This window comes from Rhododendron vialii, chromosome 1a, assembly GCF_030253575.1.
Source record: "Rhododendron vialii isolate Sample 1 chromosome 1a, ASM3025357v1".
Classification (NCBI taxonomy): Eukaryota; Viridiplantae; Streptophyta; class Magnoliopsida; order Ericales; family Ericaceae; genus Rhododendron; species Rhododendron vialii.
In genome coordinates, this window is record NC_080557.1 from 30,085,272 (window position 1) to 30,103,417 (window position 18,146).

The following is an 18,146-nucleotide window of genomic DNA, read 5'->3' on the forward strand; positions in this document are numbered from 1 at the left end:
CACCCGGGGCTGTGGTAGCCCACACACAACAAAATCAAACTAAAAAACCCATCAGCCAATTAAACAATCCACCCAAAGCAGTGGTAATTTTCGTTCTATACATCGTGCTGAGTCAAAATAATCCCAATGTCCAACTCCAAAGCTGAAATCCCACTTAAAAATCAAATCTTGGGCAAAAAAATTTTTAGTTCCAGACAACATATAGACAAGAGTGTAACCTACATTAACACACCTTCATGTTCATAAAACATTCACCACAGATGGCTCCTTCATTTTCAGTAGCAGAACGTGAAAATGTAGCAGTGTATATTCTTCACAAACATCATCAACTCCATGTATCAGCATTGTATAGATGTGACTCCAATCCCAGAATACTACAATGACGACAAGGAAGGGACATATCCAGGACCAGCCCAAACCAAAACCAAACCCAACACCTCCCTGCGATCCAACCAGGACACACTACTCACAAAAAACCAAGGAACACACAAAATACAAGGAACAATATTCCCTCCCCTGAAAAGGCCAAAACCAAAACCAAGCAGTTCATTGTACCACCAACCAGCACCTAGTACCACCTATTATCATCTCGATAAAACATGCACTAACTGACTTACTATAGTGTAAATTGAAACACCAAGTTACTGGACAAAACACAGTTTAAATATCCAAAAAGAAATACAATGCATAAGAAATCCTTTCATCTACTCCTTCAGTACCATTTTATAACCACTTTTGCTTCCGTTTCTATTTTGATCTTTTAGTTGCCCTTTTTCTCTGCTCCACTTGCTTTCCTCTTCACGTGCACTAGAAATGCAAAGTAAGCAACTATATTCAATTCAGAACTGTAACATCATACGTTGAATTAAGTGACAGGTTATTTTAGACTTCTAGTGGTTACAGTAGCCTGACTTCATACTCCTCTTTGCCATAAATGAATATAAATGCAAATACACAACAAAGTAACCATTGTCAACATGAAAAACCATTGCGAAATAGTCAGATTTCAAAGTCAATCCTAATGACCAGTACTGGTCGTTCAGATATTTCAAAAATCAAAACCAATAACCTTATTAATTAACAAGTTTGGTGCAACGCCAATGCGTTCCCATGATCTGCACTTCTCCTCAGTTAATACTACTACAATTTATGAAATTTAGTATTCAGTTATGAAAAAGCATTCCCAACCTTCATGACGAATGCAAGGGTACCCGGTAAATTTATCTGCACTTCTGCAGTACATCATCTCGCCTGTTGTTGTGCGGGGATAATATAAATCGTATGAGTAGCCTCTTTCGCATATCAATACCCATGTTACCCTGTATAGTACAACATTTGTAAATATTGTACACAAATTTTCAGGTGCATATGGTTGATGAATAAGTGATAGGGTAGTATTTAACTCTAGTTCGCGTGTATTCATCCTTCCCCCAGTCCAGTGCTCCATAAACCTTAAGGTATAAAACCCACAATCGAATCTGCCCCCATTTAAGTGTGTCCTATTTATAATCATGCAAACAATGTATGGAAAATGGAGATGGTGTAGCCACTCACATGTTATTTTGTTGTGGGACATCTGGGTGGTGGATAATCCAATTCTTCCATGGTTAATCCATGGGCCTTGTCTGCTTCAAAATAGTAAACAGCGCCGATACCTGACCAGAACCAAAAAAAATCAATTACATAGTCACACTTAAACTCAAATGTCCCCACAAATGATAAAACCATTGCACGACAAACGTTAACTAAAAATGTGCTTACCACATCCGCAGTAGCTAAGGTTTTTTCTTCAGTTTTTAGCTTCATCGAATCAAGCATATCAATACGCTTGTCAACAAGGTTTATAATAACACAAAACTGTGGGCACGCGCCCCGAAAATCCTCGATTTTTTGGTTTCGAGGTAAGGTGCGGCCCTCCTTGGAAAAGAGCGGCGAAACGCTTCGATTCAGAGTCGCCACTCTGGTTTTAGCGGTGAAACACCCAAAGAACCGAACTCGAAAACGTTTGCCACGTTTGCTTGATTTTAAGAAAGGCTTGTAGACTGGTCCGTCGTCACCTTCGATATCTGAGGTTCGGGAGCCAGGTTACGAGAGGGAAAGGGTTTTATGGCACCCCTCTCGCCCAATCCAGAGATCGGTCTCTACTCGGGCATTTTGTAAAACATTTGCATTTTTCTCTCATTAATCAATTTTAGCCAATTAGGGAGGGGGAGCAGTTAATGGGGATTAAAACTGTAACAAGTTGCAGTTATGTGACAAAATGGTTATGGATGATGATTTGCTTTGCAATGATAAACATAGATTGAGAACAAGCACTGAGCAACCCGAATGAGCTAGAGTACGTTGCCCTGAAGGGACGTGAGCAGGCTTCGCACCAGCATGCACTGGCCACACCACTGCATGCTAATGAGACCTGCACACGCCACAATAAAACTGGCGTACTCCACTTATCTAGTCTCACAGTCTTTGTTTGCAACTCTCTGGGCTCTGGAAAGGACCAGCACACACCCAAGACAAACCACGCAATTAATAGAGTAGAGCATATACAGTTACAGCCAGATAAAATGGCTTCAAGCCACAAAAGACAACAGAATATCCCAAAAATAGTGTGGGGACATAAAAGAGGCCAAGACTAAGCTAAGATGCAAGGGCCAACCACTGGATCTTGAGAAAGACTGCCGTACGCCAGTTATTTTCCTTACCCAGTGCTTGGCTTTGCACCATCTGGGCTTTGGAACATGACTAGAAAGATCCCAGAGGCCTTCTAAACAGATAAGGAGCAAGCATTAACTATTACAGCTAAGCAACTCTAAATATACAGAAAGCAGTAGACTGGTTATTAGCATGCTAAGTTGATTGACAGAAATGTAAGCAAGCGAAAACGATGATCAATGATCCCCATGCCAGTAGTGCGCGTACTGCCATGACTGGCGTACGACATTATGTTACTAGCGTGCGCCATTTGTTCATCTCACACGTTTGTTATATTTTATCGGTTTAAGGCCAGGACTAGAATTGACTACTAGCCTGGACCTTACTGGTTCCCCTCAGGGGTCAAAAACAGAAAGAAACACAAAGGTGGTATACCTTTGGATGGGATGAATGGATGATTTGAGCTTTGATTTGGAGAGATAGAGATTGGATGGTGACAATGTAGGGGGTTTATCAGTGGAAAATATGGCTGAAAGACTCCTTTCCTTCATCTTTCAATGGAGGAGAAGAGGGGGGGGGGGGGGGGGGGGAAAGAGGGCTTTGGGCTCTTTATGTGGTTAACCCCTTGCAAATGAATGCAAGGGGGGGATTTATAAAGGAGAAAGAGACTGAAATCAAGCTGTGATCAGTTGGGTTAAGGCTTGGTTAGGTTAGGAGGAAGCCTCCCATGCATTAAATGCATGGGACTTGGCTTGATGGAGGGTGTAGGAGAGAGGGGGAACGAGCCAGCCGAATGTAATCATCAGGGACTGTAGCCCACGTCAGGGTGGCATAAAAGTCTCGTCCATGTGGCTGAATAAAGTTGATTTGACTGGGCTTGACTGGCATACGCCATGTATTGACCGGCGTGCGCCAGTAATAACTGAGTCAACGGTCGATGACCGACACGTGGCAGTCAACTGGCGTACGTCGGCACAGTACTGGCGTAAGCCAGTTTGGGTTTTGCTGGGGCCGTTTGGTTCTGGTTTGAAGGGTTTGAATGAGGTTCGGAACGCTCAAAGCTCAAACACACCATCGTCCCCAGACTGTTCTTGATCATAATCATCATTGGGGAAATAAAAGACCGTAAAATAGCGTTATCTGGATGGTCCAGAATGGGGTGTCTACAAAAACCAATGGTCAGCTGTCGCCAACAAAATCGGCAGAAACAGCTGCATCGACAATTCATTTGAAATCAGTAAAGGACCCCAACCATAGAAAATAACATTACAAAATCATTAACAAAAATAAATAAAATGTAAGACTTGCCAAATTGCACATCGCGACATCATATCCAAGAATATTTGGATCAACTCTGTCGGTCAACACATTCTGCTTCTTTAATGTTCTTATATTTCGCAAATTTTCCTACAATGAATGGAAACATGGTATAAATTTTCACAAAATTAAGTAAATGAAGAAGTTCAGAACTTTGATCTAAGGTATCCATTTTGAAATACCACAAATGTGCTTGAGAACATGTGTCGTCTCGGAATGGAGACTCCGTATTTTTTTGGAGACCTCTCTTTTTCCTCTTTCATCAACCAAACAATCATGCTATCCATGACCTGATACACAATGGAAACAAATTGGAAATGGGACACGAATACATGTAATGAACAGTAAATGTGTTAAAAAACCACAGGTTTTGATTAGTGGACCAGAAAAGCCCGACTTATCAATTTTTTCGGTAAACTACTAGGGGGTCATGTAGCCCATGCCGGATTAATTATATTTTGGGGTGGAGCGATGAACCTATTTGAAGTGGCTCATTTTCTACCCAAGATGCCTATGTATGAACAAGGGCTAATTTTACTTCCGCATAGCTACGATCGGTGGGGGGTAGGTCTTGATGGAAAAGTTACAGTCCCCTTTGAAGTACACAAATTTACAAGTACTATATTAATTACCAAATTCGACATCCGACCCCTTTCTTTGAAGACATTCCGTAAATCAGTTCGCGATGGTTTGAATGTCATGCCATCCATACTAACAACATCCGCCCTGCAAGTAAAAAATACACCTAATTAGTTTATTATACCTTGATGACCAAATAGAAAAACACAGCAGACTGCTTTTACAATGTACAGGTTAGTAGTCATACATATCTTCTTTTTTCCGAGTTGGTTTCATAACATATTCAATCAATTCACTTTCTTCTTTTGTGAACTTCGAATCTTTCACCTCCGGTTCTGCCACAGACGGGGTCTTTATAGCTTTACTTGCTTTGACTGTCCTATTACCCCATTTCTTTGATGGTCGAGTCAAAGCGTGTTCTTCTACAACTCCTTCATCCACCTATACTTGAACTTGAACGTCGTCACCTTGTACGTCACCTTTCCCTTGGTTTTCCACAACGTCTTCCTGTTCCACTTGTACTTCTTTGTGTTGGTCAATTGTGACACCCCGTCTGACTTCCACATTTTTCCATAATGGAGGTGTGTACAACTTCCTCCATCATGTGCTCTGGCGTGTACAACGGCATGTCACGAGCATTCTGAACATTTTTGAAACAGCTTATCCTATCCTCATCCATTTCATCTGTGGGAACGCCTTTACCTGCCTTATTCAGAGTAGAAGTGGAAGTTGACGGAAATTTGTGACAACCATCATCGTCTAAAGGACTGTCCATCTCGCTCACATCCTTCCCTTTTTCATGAATTTTTTGGGTTGTTGTTTCAGAACCTTGACCTATAAAGGCAGCGTCCATGATGATGATATTTTGCAGTTGTTCAACAAATGATTTCTTCAAGGTATGAAAAGCCTTTTGCGCCTCCTATTAACATAACATAAGGTCAGGTAAACTCTACGAATTGAAATGACATAAATGGTTCATTGGACATAACAAGATTAGGTTTTCTCACCGGATGCAGTAAACGAGGCTCGGGAAATTGGCCGGAAATGGGATCTACCAAGTCCAAATTCTCCTCTTTCGCAATTCGTTCCATTATAAGATTCGTCGTCCAAGACTGAATCAATGGAACACCAACCCTACCAACATTCATTCCCATCTCCTCTTTGTCAAAGTATATAAGCTGCAAGGGAAAAATTATATTTTCATAATAAATGATTTTACAAAGGTCATACAAAATTTTTTTGAATATGAAAATGGGATGTACATTACCAGTAGGAGCAACACACAGCCAGACACGCCGGGGGCATCCTTCTTATTATCAACCTCCTTCACATCTCTCTTCTTAAACTTAGTTATTTCCTTTACCAACCAATCCAACACAAATTGTGGCCATGCATATGACGAAATCTTCGTTAAATCATACACGGCTGGGTAAAACTTTGTGGAGGCCACATCCTTTGTGGTAGGACACAATAACGAAGACAACACAAACAGGACATACGAAGTCTGAAACTTCGCATCTGCTACCCCCGACTTAAAAACTTCTTGCATCATTGCAAAGGTTACCCCTCTCTTTAATTGTTCATTCCCTTCCACAAACATGGCCCGAATGTGTTCAAAGTGGAACGCTTCACACTTAGTCAGAACTAGTACAGTTCTAAGGGTAGCCCTAATGCTCTTCCAACATCAGCTGGCGTGATTGAATAGACTTTCATCCTCCCAAATTCCAAGGTCTTTTTGATAGGGTTGAAGTGGTGAACCAATTTGGATATGAATTCACGCTTAAGAATTTCACATTGTAGTGTCAGCATTGAACCGAAACCAAGTCTTTCTACAGCAGTTCTTTGATCTTTGTTTAAGGACGCATTTTGTTTAACCAATGCCTTGGGTGAACATCTACTCCGAAATATCGGCTGCACATGCAAATAATATAACCATACATAAAAGGTTGGATATGGTCGTAAGGGTGGGATATTTCATACAACCATGATTCGGACACAAATAATATTTTCAATGTAATAATTAACTATATAAAGAACCACAAATGCGAAGCCATACCAACATAGGCGCCTTTTTCTTTATGGGGAGTTTCTTCTTATTGCGTGCCTTCTTTCGTTGGCCATGTCCAAGAATGGTGCTTTCTCAACATCAGACATATTGTTCCATGCTGCCGCAGCTACTGAGCTATGCTGCATAGTTCACAGGAAGATTGAGACCCAAAACATGAAATATGTAGACAAAATTAAATAATTTGAACCACTGAAGTTTAAATATCATAAAGTTGACGACTTAGAACTGCAATAACTCTAACCTGTGTTACAAAAAACCTCGGACCAGTCTCTGCCGTTCTTGCTTTTTTTAAGTAGTCGTCACTGCATTTCAAATCGTACAAAATGTTGTTCAGCTCAATACAACGTGGAATTGAAAACATTATCCACTTAACTACATTGGTGGTAAACATACGTACAGGAATAATAGATAAGGATTGCTGTTGGTACTTTCCATTGGTGCCTTCGTCCCACTACTACTCCCTTTTTCAGTTCGCGGTCGCTTCTGTCCTCATTTCATCCTTCATTTACAAAAAAATAAAAGAAACTTCAATCAATTAAGAACCAGTAGTGGCAATAAATTCTAAAGCCGTACATAATGTTGATTAAAAGATAGACAAAGAGAGACATAAAGAAGATAATTAACTGAAATACATAACTCGCACAGTATTTTACTGGAATCACAATAGAGGAGCCATATATCAACCTCAGTGCTAGTGCATCTCATAAGGACAATGGAGTAGAAGAATAACAAATTATCTTTCAGACAATAGCAGTAACACTAAACGCCCTGTTCAAACATTAGTAAGATAGTAATATGCAACATTCGTAATCTGCTTCAGTTCAAGCCCCTATGCAGACTGGATTTTTGCAGTAATGCACATCCAAATTGAAGAAGCTCTTCAAATTCTTGGATGTCCAAATTGCAACCTAATTGAACTTTTCTAGCTAAATGTTCGAATAGGAAGGGTATTCGATAAAACTTCTTCAGGATTTGTAGCTGATGTGTTTTTCCAACATGAAAAGTTGAAATTATGCTCAAAAGGCCTAAATTTTTGCAAGATTCTTCGAAGTGGTACTTTTTGAGCTTGCTTTTGTTGAAACAATTGAACTCAAATGGGCCAAGAGCCCTTAACACTTGAATTAGACAGAAGATAAAATCAAATAACTATGCATAGATTTTAAAATAACTTGTAGCTTCTGCCATGATTGCTTCTAAAAGATAAACAACATAATACAAACTGGTCAATATAAATGAGGAAAGGCAATGTATTAGGGATTAGTGGAGTATTATTTAAAAAGGTCTTATGTGTATAAGATGAAGATATATTAAAAATAAGACTTGCAGAAAATAGTTCATACAACAAATGTTTCCAAAACAGATATACCGTGCGATGTGGATGATGCAAACAATGTATCATGGATGTAAGAAATGTTGAGAGAAGACATAATAGGTCTAAGTCAGAAGCCATCTTTTTCTTTTCAATTTTTTTATTGGGACAAGCTAAATATTCAGTAGGCAAGAATCTCAATTTTTCTTTTCATTTTTTTCATTTTTTATTGTCTTGCCTACCATTTCGCCTATTTGTCTTCTTTCCTAACCTTCAAGTTTCCTGCTCAGTTTATCTTTTGGGTCAAGCAATGCATTACTTTTGCTATGTATTCAGTGGTAATAAATGGTGAGTTGGCAGGGTTCTTTAAAGGAGAAAGGGGCTGAGACAAGGCGACCCAATTTCCCCATCTCTCTTCGTCATGGTAATGAAAGGGCTTTATTCTATTCTTTAGAGAAGAATTGCTCAGAGCCAGTTCACCTACCATCCTAGATGTGCCAGTCTCTCCATTTCTTACCTTGCTTTTGCTCATGATCTATTCATCTTAGCTGGAGCAGATTATCCTTCAGTAAGGGTTCTTAAAGAGGCTTTGGATTAATTTTACTATTCCTCAGGATTGGAGCCTAATTTACAGAAGAGCGAAGTTTTCTTTTCTGGTGTCAATGCTACAACTAAAATTGCTATTCTTTAGATGCTACCTAGGAGTGCCTCTCATTTCAACTAAACTCAAATATGAGGACTGTGTGCAGTTGAAGGAACAAACACAACAAAGAATTAATAGCTGGTCTAATAGAATGTTGTCTTTAGGTGGTAGGGCTCTCCTCATTCAACCAGTCTTATTCAACATGCAAACTTTTTGGAGTTCCTTGTATATTTTACCAAAGAATATTTTGAGAGAGATTGAGGCTATCCTTAAGAATTTTCTGTGGTCTGGTCTTAATCTCAAAAGAGCAGGAGCCAAAGTCAAATGGTTGGCAGTGTGCACCCCAAAAGCTTAAGGTGGACTGGGGTTAAAGTCTCTTACTATTTGGAATAATGCTACTATGATGAGGCACTTGTGGCCTTATGTAAAAAAGAAGACACTTTATGGGTGCCATCATATATAGGTTTGAGATTTTTTTAAATGGAGGTAAACGTAAAACAAATAGAATGTAGCAAAGCATGCCATCATATTTTTTGTTTACTTTGTATTCTTTAGGTAGTTATGTAAATATCGAAGCCTACAAGCCATGATCAGGACGGTTTGTTTTGGACTAGCGATTCTACCAAGTTTGTTTGAGAAAACATCATCATACTATATAAACAGTTCATCAAAAAAGTTTTTATTTTTTCCTCATTATTTTATTTTCTAGAAAAATGAATCTTTTAAGAAGTATACATTTGAGGTCCATTTAATATCGTTGCTTAACAGCGACGTTTTAACATTTTGTGAACTACTTAGTGTTGTTCTCTGCCTTAAGATTTTCCCAAAACTCCTCTCAAAGAAGTTGAAATATCCTAGTGGGAGATCTTTCGTGTCCCAAACATGACATTAATCATTTTCTTTTCTTTTTTTATAACCAGGTTTTTGGCTTCATTTGTGCGCAACCCAACTAATTAATTTCGGGCTCCTACAGTTAATGGCCGGACAAATTCCCCAATGGCTTCAAAGTTAGGAATGTTTGGGCTTCCGTGGGATTCAAACCTGCAACTACATAAAGAGAAACTACTTAAATTCAATCAAAGTTATGAATGCAATTTTTTCTACTTTGGGTTGCATACAACACTTCCAAATTAAATCACAGGATTCTCACTACAGATCAAGTAAACTTTGCAACACAAAACCCAATAACACAACTACATACATCGAAAAACACACACATCTCACTACAGATCGAGTAAACTAACCTGATGAACTGGCGATGGCGATGGCAACGTTCAAAGCTTGGATGATTAAAGGTTGCATCTCCAGAGTAGACGATTAAAACAGAGGCGAAGGAGGGAGTTGGGGAACCACGTCGGCTGTTGAATGGGAGAGAGTAGGGAGAAGTCTTGAGAGGCTGGGGAGCACAGATGAATTTCCGCCGGACCAAACCCTAGACTGCTTTGTATGTCAGGAGAATGGAAAAGAGGGAAAAAAGAGAGAAGGAAAAAGGGAAAGATTGGGACGAACGGGAAGGGAATGGTGTCGTTTTTTAATCAAAGGGCAAATTTGTCCACTCACATCATGCTTAATACCTCATACCATGTGTAGTGGGCCAAAATATCCGAGGAATAGGCAAGTCCAAATGGGTCGCGCCTGCCTGAGCTCACCACGTAGTTGTCTCAGTTCATCTGTGGATTTACACGTGAGTTGGTATGGTGGATGTGGCCATTTCCCGAAAGATAAGGAGGTCTTTATACTCTTCGCCGAACGTGGAATTATCCGAGGGGTATGAAGGTAAGGTCTCCTTCGGTAATTTGTTCAAATGTTCGGTGATAACTATGTTCGGATAGAGTTTCTATCGTTCGGTATCAAATTGGTTTAATTCACTCGGGAGTAAGTTTGTTCGGACATCGCTTCAGTGGAATCTTTTAGAAGCTTCCACTGATATTTGGGTTGTCATCTCTGACAATTGAAATGACATCTCTATATGATGTGACTTTTCTGACACTGACAAACGCGGCTCTGCAACCTACAGAGAAGTGATGTCTAGTAAATACGCTAACATGTGACGTCATTCGAACGTAGCACACCACGTGGGTTGAAAAGCCAGCCTGTGCAACACTCAACATCTCTGACTATAAATACAAGACCATCCCCTCATGGGAAATGGTCTAAGAAAAAAGGAAGGAAAAACATCTCTCTCTCTCTCTCTTTCTAGCTCAATCTTTCCATAACCTTCTTGCTAAGCTTCTCCTTTCTCCACTTACTGACTAGTCCGTCGGAGTATCTTCCCGGAGGAACACCCCCCTTCGGTTCTGCAGGTACACAAAGATTTCAACAGCCCCACGGATTCCAGAAAAGGGGCTCGAGAAGGAAAGGCATGGTGAAATCAGCCCCCCACAATTGGCGACTCTGTTGGGGACGCGGGTTTCAAGAGCGCATTCGTTTGCTCTTCTTAAGTAAACAGTGGAATTGATATCGCTCTAGATCGTGTTCTTTCACTTCTCTTCCCCAATACGGAACAAATGGCACATCGACTTCCACCGCCGGGCCCAAAGAACTTCACTCTTGGTTTGGCTGGGTTCGGCTCTATCAATCTTGAACCCAGTCAAACCACTAGGACGGTTCCTCCGGTTTCTCGCCAACTTTTTTTTCCTCGAACCGAGTTGGACATCGCCTTGGCGGAGCAAAAACGCCAGGCGGCGGTTATATCCATGCTCCAACAACGATTAGAGGATCGGGATGATGGTGTGGTCGCTACGCCAAATCACATCCATCACGCCGAACCTAGTCAGCCGAAGAAGCCACGAAAAAGAAGCAGGATGTCCCGAGCAACAAAGACAACCGAGCTTATACCATCCGAACGACGCAACGTGTTCGAGCGCCTCGAAACTGAACGTCAAATCCCTATGGCTACGCGCCCCAGGCTTGCGAGTGTCATCTACGCCGAAAGCTCAAGGTCGTCGGCTATGAGCTCTACAGCTGGCACCAATAGGGCGGCGTTATCAAGCCCAACGTGCCGCCTCCCACGGCAAGATGTGGAATCAACGAAAGGGAAGCAGCTCATGAACTTGAATCACCCACCGCGGTATACCCAGACTGGGGAATATCAGGGACGATCCGAACGCTCGAGATCAAATTTCGAACGCCATCATGAGGAACGGCGTTCGGTCCATTCTAAGGATCACTAAGGAGCAATTAGCAAGGAACGCCATGTAAGGCAGGATAATACAATAGTCTTATATGATCAGTACACGGGTTTGCCGACTGTTTATCGACCCATCGACAAAGATGCCGTTCCGCTCAACGAACACCCACCGGGCTCTAGAAGAGAAGCCCAAAGACATTCGGAAGAATGACGTCATCAACACCAGGGGGAAAGCGAGCGTCCACGACATCATCCCAAAGAGCGCATGAGGATGCCCAAACCAGGTGTTTCAGTACCTCCTGTTGTTCGACCGAATCCCACTCCCAAAGATAATTCGAAGCTCGGAAAGGCAAAGGCTTCCCCGTTCATTGATTCAATTCGACAAGAAAGGCCGCCCGAGCAATTCACTATGCCGAAGCTAAAGCGATATGAAGCAAAGGAGGACCCAGTCGCGTTCGTTTGCCGCTTTAGACAAACCATGAGCTTGCACAATTTCTCTGACGCGCTCATGTGTAAGATTTTTCCCCTTACGCTGAGTGAGCCAATCATGCTCTGGTACAATCAGTTGAAGCCCAAGTCAATTACGTGCTTCAACGAGTTAGAATTAAAATTTACAAAACGATTTGTGACGAGTAACGTCCAGCCGAAGACATTGTCCATGCTTGTGAACATGAAAAGAGCGGTGGGAGAAACCCTTCGGCTTTATACGAAATGATATTGGGAGGTGTACAACTTGATACCCGACTGTGATCAAGGTGTTGCGGCCGAGTCATTCATGAATGGGTTGGATCCATCTTCGGCAATGTTTCGTGATCTCTCACGAAACCCACCGAAGACCATGGGAGAACTGATGACGATTATCGAAAAAGACTGTGTTCACGAGGAGGCAATTGCCGAGCGAAAAGTTCCAAAAATTTAAGACTCTTCTAAAATGTCTCCGGCTGTCAAGAAACAGGTCGCCAACATAAGGGAAAATCAAACTTCTAGGAGCATGCAAAGTAACAAGAATGAGCAGCAGTCATTGCGGCAAGACAAGCGGGAGCCACGACCTGATGAATATGTTGCCGAACATACCGCATTCACGGTACCAATTTACAAACTCTTAAATGTTATTGGCAAATTACCATTTTTTGTTTGGCCCACGAGGTTCTTAGGAACCGCAGGGAGTGCCCCTGGGATGTGTACCTTTCATAAGGAACGAGGACACTACACTACTCAATGTAGGCCATTCAAAAAATATCTGGAAGAACTTACCGCTGCCGGGCATCTCAATCCATGGATCGATACTAGGAAAAACCCGCTGCCGCCTCCACCACCGCGCATCGAAAACCTAGTGAGCGTTATTCAAGGCCTCGTATCCAAAGAAAGAATTCCCGAGCTACAATCCGAGATCGATAGAGCTGTCACCGCTCTCTCGGTTTGTAATATTGGTGCTTCGGCTAAACGCAAATGGGAGGATCCAAACTGTAATGGGCCGATAACCTTTACATTCGAAGATTTGAAAGGAGTCCAACTCCCTCACACAGATGCTCTCGTTGTTACCCTGGCAATAGACAAATCAATTGTCCAGCGAGTGTTGATTGATCAAGGAAGTTCGGTTGACGTAATGTTTTCTCGACTTTCAAAAGCCTCGAACTCCTTCCTACGCAGCTCTGAATGGCATCGACTCCCCTGGTGAGCTTCACTGGTGCTCCGGTCTGGCCACTCGGCTTGGTAACCTTAGCCGTGTGGGCAGGTTCCCGAGTCGTTGATGTGGAATTCGTGGTGGTAAATTCGCCGAGCCTCTATAACGTCATCCTCGAACGGGCTTGGCTTCACGAGATGCAGGCGGTCGCTTCCACTTTTCACCAAGTTATGAAATTCGTAGGGTGGAATGGAAGACAGGAAACCCTCCGAGGAGATCAGGTGCAATCAAAAAAAATGCTACATCAGAACAGTTACCAACAAAGCTTGCTTGGAGGTACAGTGTGTTGAGTCGGCTGACGTCCCAATGCTTGACGATGTGGGATTGCCCGCCGAGCAGAGGTCAACGGAGGAACTTGTCAAAATGCCGATCACCGAAGACGGAGAGCGATACTTCCTAATTGGCAGCTCTTTGAGCGAAACCAAGCGGTGGGAACTGTTTGACTTTCTTATGAGGAATATCGAAGTATTTGCTTGGACTCCGCAGGAAATGCCAGGCGTGGATCCTTCGTTTGCATCACATTCGTTGAACGTTGACCCGAACAGGAAGCCAGTGGTGCAAAAGGTTCGACGTTCGGCGGTGACACATGTGGAAGCAGTTATGACGGAGGTAGATCAACTGTTGGCAGCTGGAGCAATTCGAGAGGTTTTATATCCAACTTGGCTCGCCAATCCTGTCGTAGTGCCAAAGAAAAATGGGAAGTTAAGGGTTTGCATCAATTACACGAACCTCAACGATGCGTGCCCGATGGATCGTTTCCCGCTCCCTCAGATAGAACAGCTGGTGGATGCTACAGCGGGATGTGAGCGGATGAGCTTCATGGATGCGTATCGGGGTTATCATCAGATTGCTCTGGCGGAGGAAGACCAAGAGAAGACCGCTTTCATATCTCCTCGGGGAACCTACTGCTACAAGGTTGTTCCGTTCGGCTTGAAGAATGCAGGGGCTACTTTTCAGCGCACTATAACCAGGATGTTCCCCGGGATGCTCGGGCGAATATTGGAGGCCTACATCGATGACTTGGTATGTAAAAGTAAATTCGCTCGGGACCACCTTCGGGATTTGGGCGAAGTTTTTGCCGTTCTAAAATGGCAAAAACTACGCCTTAACGCGGAAAAATGTGCGTTCGGCGTTAGTTCCGGCAAGTTCCTTGGTTAGATGGTGAGCCGTTGAGGAATCGAAGCCGACCCAATCCAGCTTACGGCCGTGCAAAACCTCCGAGCTCCAACAACAATCAAGGAAGTACAATGTCTTACCGGAATGGGGGCCACCTTGAATCGTTTTATTCGACGCTCGGGAGACCTTTGTCGTCCATTCTTCCAAGCCATCAAGACAAGTCGACGGCGGTTTGTGTGGACTAAAGAGCGTGCAGAGGCTCTGCAGTCCCTAAAAGAATATATTAGCCGTTATATTAGGCTCTGCACGACGAAGCCAATAAATTAGCCGTTGCTGCGAAAGAAGCTCGAATTTCCGAAGAAGATGTTATGGAAGACCGGCTCGCACCTAATGACGGGCCCTTACGTGCTCGGTATACTATGGGTGTCAAAAAACCCAAAAGGGAATGGAAGCTCTTCTCGGGTGACGCGTGGCGCATGACGGTCGACAGAGCCTCAAATATCAATGGAGCAGGGGCAGGCGTTGTGCTCGTTTCCCCTAGTGGAATGGTGCACGAAAATGTCATTTCCATTGGGTATCCGGCGACTAATAACGAAGTAGAATATGAAGCCCTCATCGCCAGTTTACAACTCGCCCTTCGGCTCGACGCGGATTCAGTCCACATTTTTTGCAACTTTCAGCTAATTGTCGGCCATTTAAATGACAATTATCAGGCAAAAAACCAGCGCATGAACGCTTATGTTAGCCATGTGCTGGCCTTGTTCAAACGATTTGGCCGTGTTGAAGTGGAATGGATCTCCCGGGAGCACAACGCGCATGCTGACGCCCTCGCTGGATTAGCTTCGGTATACAAGACTTTGGGTCATCGCACCATCGTGTTTGGTGAAGTAGAATCTCTTAGTTTCGAGTCTGCTTTCCGACCAGTGGCAGCGATCACGTTCGGTCCAAGCCAGATGGACCCCATAGTTGCGTATTTAAAGGATCAAATCCTTCCGACCAATAGAAGAGAGGCCCACAAGATCTGTTGCCGAGCAGCAAATTACTTTTTGGATCCGAGCAATAACCTTTACCGAAGAACCTTAACTGGGCCTGACCTGCGAGTCGTTCACGAAGATCAAGTGCAAAGCGTTTTGGACGAGCTTCATCTGGAAGCTGTGGGGCACACTCGGGTGGACGCACTATGGCTCAACGGGCGGTGACGCAAGGTTACTGGTGGCCAAAGATGGTCAAGCAGTCGGAAGAATACGTGAAACGCTGTGTTCAGTGTCAGAAGCAAGCTACTCTCATCCACCAATCTGCCTTTCCTCTCAAAATGATCACCAGTCCGTGGCCGTTTGCGGTCTGGGCTTTTGATATTGTCGAAAAAATGCCGAAGGCACCTGAAGGATTTGAGTACCTGCTCACGGCTACCGACTTGTTCACCAAATAGGTGGAGGCTTCCCCATTGGTCAAGACAACGGCAGGAGATGTTGAGCGTTTCATTTGGAAGCACATCATTTCCCGGTTCGGCGTACCGTATGCCATCCTTTCCGACAACAGCTCTCAATTTGTTGCTGTTGCCATCAAGGTTTTCTATCAAAAATGCCACATCACTATTCACAATTCATCTGTGGCGTATCCTCAGGGGAATGGACAAGCCGAAGCCTTAAATAAGACTATCACTCGGGGGCTCAAGCGTCGTTTAGATCGCAAGCTCGGCAGATGGGTGGAAGAACTCCCGCACATTTTATGGGCCTACCGTACTACTCCTCGGCGATCCACTGGCCGCATCCAATTCTCCATGGCTTATGGCATGGAGGCCGTACTCCCCCTATCCACGCTGATTCCTACGGTCCGCACGGAAAACTTTAACCCCGTGGTTAACAATGCCCTCGTCAGTTCCGAGTTGGATTTTGCCGAAGAATTACGGGATAACGCAAACCTTCGGCATGCAGCGTATTAGCAGGAAGTTGCTCGGGGATATAACAAGAATGTCCGGGCTCGGCCCTTCAACGTTGGGGATTTGGTTCTCCGCATGGTTACCGAGGCGGCAAAACTCACCAAGCTCAAGGATCCCTATGAAGGTCCTTACCGGGTGGCAACAAAAATTGGCCATGGCGTTTATAAACTTGCCGAGATGGATGGAACGCCAATTGCCAACCCGTGGAATGCCCAAAAACTTAAGAAGTTCCACGGATAGCTTCCCTGCCATTCTTTCCCTTTTACTTCTGTATCTTTCTCGCTTTTTCATCGCTTTTGTCGGAATGTATCTTTTTGGGCATGTTGTGAATAACATTGATTTTTCTTTGTTCTTCTCGGCGTCACTTTAGTTAAGCATTCTACCTAGCCCAGGTTCTCGCCTTTGAGGCCCGGCCTTTGTATTCCATATGCCTTCGATTGTGCTAATACTTTGTATGTTCGGGCGAAATTCTCGTAGCCCACGTTGGTTTTTATGTTCGGGCAAAATTCTCGTAGCCCACGTTGGTTTTTATGTTCGGGGGAAATTCTCGTAGCCCACGATGGTTTGTTTGTTCGGGCGAAATTCCCGTAGCCCACGTTGGTTTGTATGTTCGGGCGAAATTCTCTTAGCCCACGATGGTTTGTATGTTCGGGCGAAATTCTCGTAGCCCACGATGGTTTGTTTATTCGGAGGAAATTCTCAAAGCCATTGATACAAAGTATGCTCGGGTGAGCTTCTCGTAGCCCAAGTCTTCTCCTTCGGATGGACCACTCGCACTTTCAGTATTGATGCCTGATGATTTTATTGTGTACCCATTTGTTTGCCTTACTAGATTCTCATTTTTACACTATGACCATCCACTAAGACAGGGGGCTTATACCTGGCTACACACACTTGAATCCAATCCGAACAAAAAGACTTGGCAGATTTTTCACAGTAAAGACATATACCGAAAGGAGTTAAAACTAAAGAGATTTGCAATTTTTTTATAAAAGTCATCATTCACCAAGGTATGGCGGTCGTAAACCTTTCGGCGCCATCCAAAAACCTTTTTTAATTACATCCCATGGTTCGGCAAGGCTCCAATTGTTCGGTGCCAACCATATTAAAAAAAAAAAAAATAGGGGAAAGCCATTCAAGCTAAACTAGACAAAATTCAACTTGTTGCAGGAGCATCTGTAGGGGCTGGTACGGTGGTAGAGTCGGCAACGTCAACTGTTGTCTCTTCTGCTTCAGCTTCGGCAGGGGGGAGGGGAGGTACTTCCACCAAAGTCCTCCTTTCGTTGTCAGGCTCAACTCCTGCGTCGTCGAAACCCCTGTTATACCCGAGCATGAAGCTTTCCTTGTGCTGACCTTCCTTAATCTCAGCTTGAACTTCAATAATTTGATCAGCCACGTCCTCCTCGACTTGGGCGTACCCCTTGTCGTACCCCTTATCATACTGCTCCTGCAGCTTCTTCTCCATCTCTTTCTTCATCTCCTCCCGCCCAAAGGCTCTTCCTTTAGATAGGCCCTCTTCTTTTCCTTCGGCCCTTGTACGCTCGACCGAATCCTGGAGTCCCTTTATCAGGTCATTCAGATTTGAAATCTGAACTTCCTGGCCTTGACGCACAAGCTCGGATTGATCCAAGCTCTTCTTGTAGTCCTCTGCAACGCTTTTGTTATACTCAATCGATTGCTTCAGCAGTCTGGACTTCTTGTCATGTTCA

The 18,146-nt window shown here is 43.5% G+C and overlaps 2 protein-coding genes and 1 long non-coding RNA gene across 3 annotated transcripts; all 3 read right to left on the reverse strand.

The window, feature by feature from the left end:
- Positions 1 to 1,557: 1,557 nt before the first annotated feature.
- On the reverse strand, positions 1,558 to 5,001 carry LOC131330259 (uncharacterized). Its single transcript, XM_058363790.1, has 5 exons — positions 4,796 to 5,001; positions 4,602 to 4,695; positions 4,152 to 4,259; positions 3,957 to 4,059; positions 1,558 to 1,655 (listed from the first exon to the last, which is right to left on the reverse strand). Exons 1-5 carry the CDS (start codon positions 4,822 to 4,824, stop codon positions 1,558 to 1,560), a joined length of 432 nt encoding a protein of 143 aa, XP_058219773.1. The 5' UTR covers positions 4,825 to 5,001.
- An 82-nt stretch (positions 5,002 to 5,083) lies between these two features.
- LOC131330268 (uncharacterized) lies at positions 5,084 to 6,188 on the reverse strand. The gene is made up of 3 exons (XM_058363803.1): positions 5,816 to 6,188; positions 5,556 to 5,726; positions 5,084 to 5,467 (listed from the first exon to the last, which is right to left on the reverse strand). Exons 1-3 carry the CDS (start codon positions 6,146 to 6,148, stop codon positions 5,084 to 5,086), a joined length of 888 nt encoding a protein of 295 aa, XP_058219786.1. The 5' UTR covers positions 6,149 to 6,188.
- A 465-nt stretch (positions 6,189 to 6,653) lies between these two features.
- On the reverse strand, positions 6,654 to 7,114 carry LOC131308293 (uncharacterized). Its single transcript, XR_009194398.1, has 3 exons — positions 7,014 to 7,114; positions 6,858 to 6,918; positions 6,654 to 6,735 (listed from the first exon to the last, which is right to left on the reverse strand). It is a non-coding gene; the product is annotated as an uncharacterized LOC131308293 (long non-coding RNA).
- Positions 7,115 to 18,146: the final 11,032 nt, after the last annotated feature.

Bases quoted from the DNA above. Each gene is read 5' to 3' on its own strand.
- LOC131330259 (XM_058363790.1), bottom strand. From the start codon at position 4,824: ATGAAACCAACTCGGAAAAAAGAAGATAT. The intron at 4,696-4,795 runs GTATGACTACTA...TTTTACTTGCAG, and splicing joins ACTCGGAAAAAAGAAGATAT to GGCGGATGTTGTTAGTATGG. The intron at 4,260-4,601 runs GTAATTAATATA...ATTGTGTATCAG, and splicing joins GGGGTCGGATGTCGAATTTG to GTCATGGATAGCATGATTGT.
- LOC131330268 (XM_058363803.1), bottom strand. From the start codon at position 6,148: ATGTTTGTGGAAGGGAATGAACAATTAAAGAGAGGGGTAACCTTTGCA. The intron at 5,727-5,815 runs GTAATGTACATC...TTTCCCTTGCAG, and splicing joins GCTGTGTGTTGCTCCTACTG to CTTATATACTTTGACAAAGA. The intron at 5,468-5,555 runs GTGAGAAAACCT...TTATGTTAATAG, and splicing joins AGCCTCGTTTACTGCATCCG to GAGGCGCAAAAGGCTTTTCA.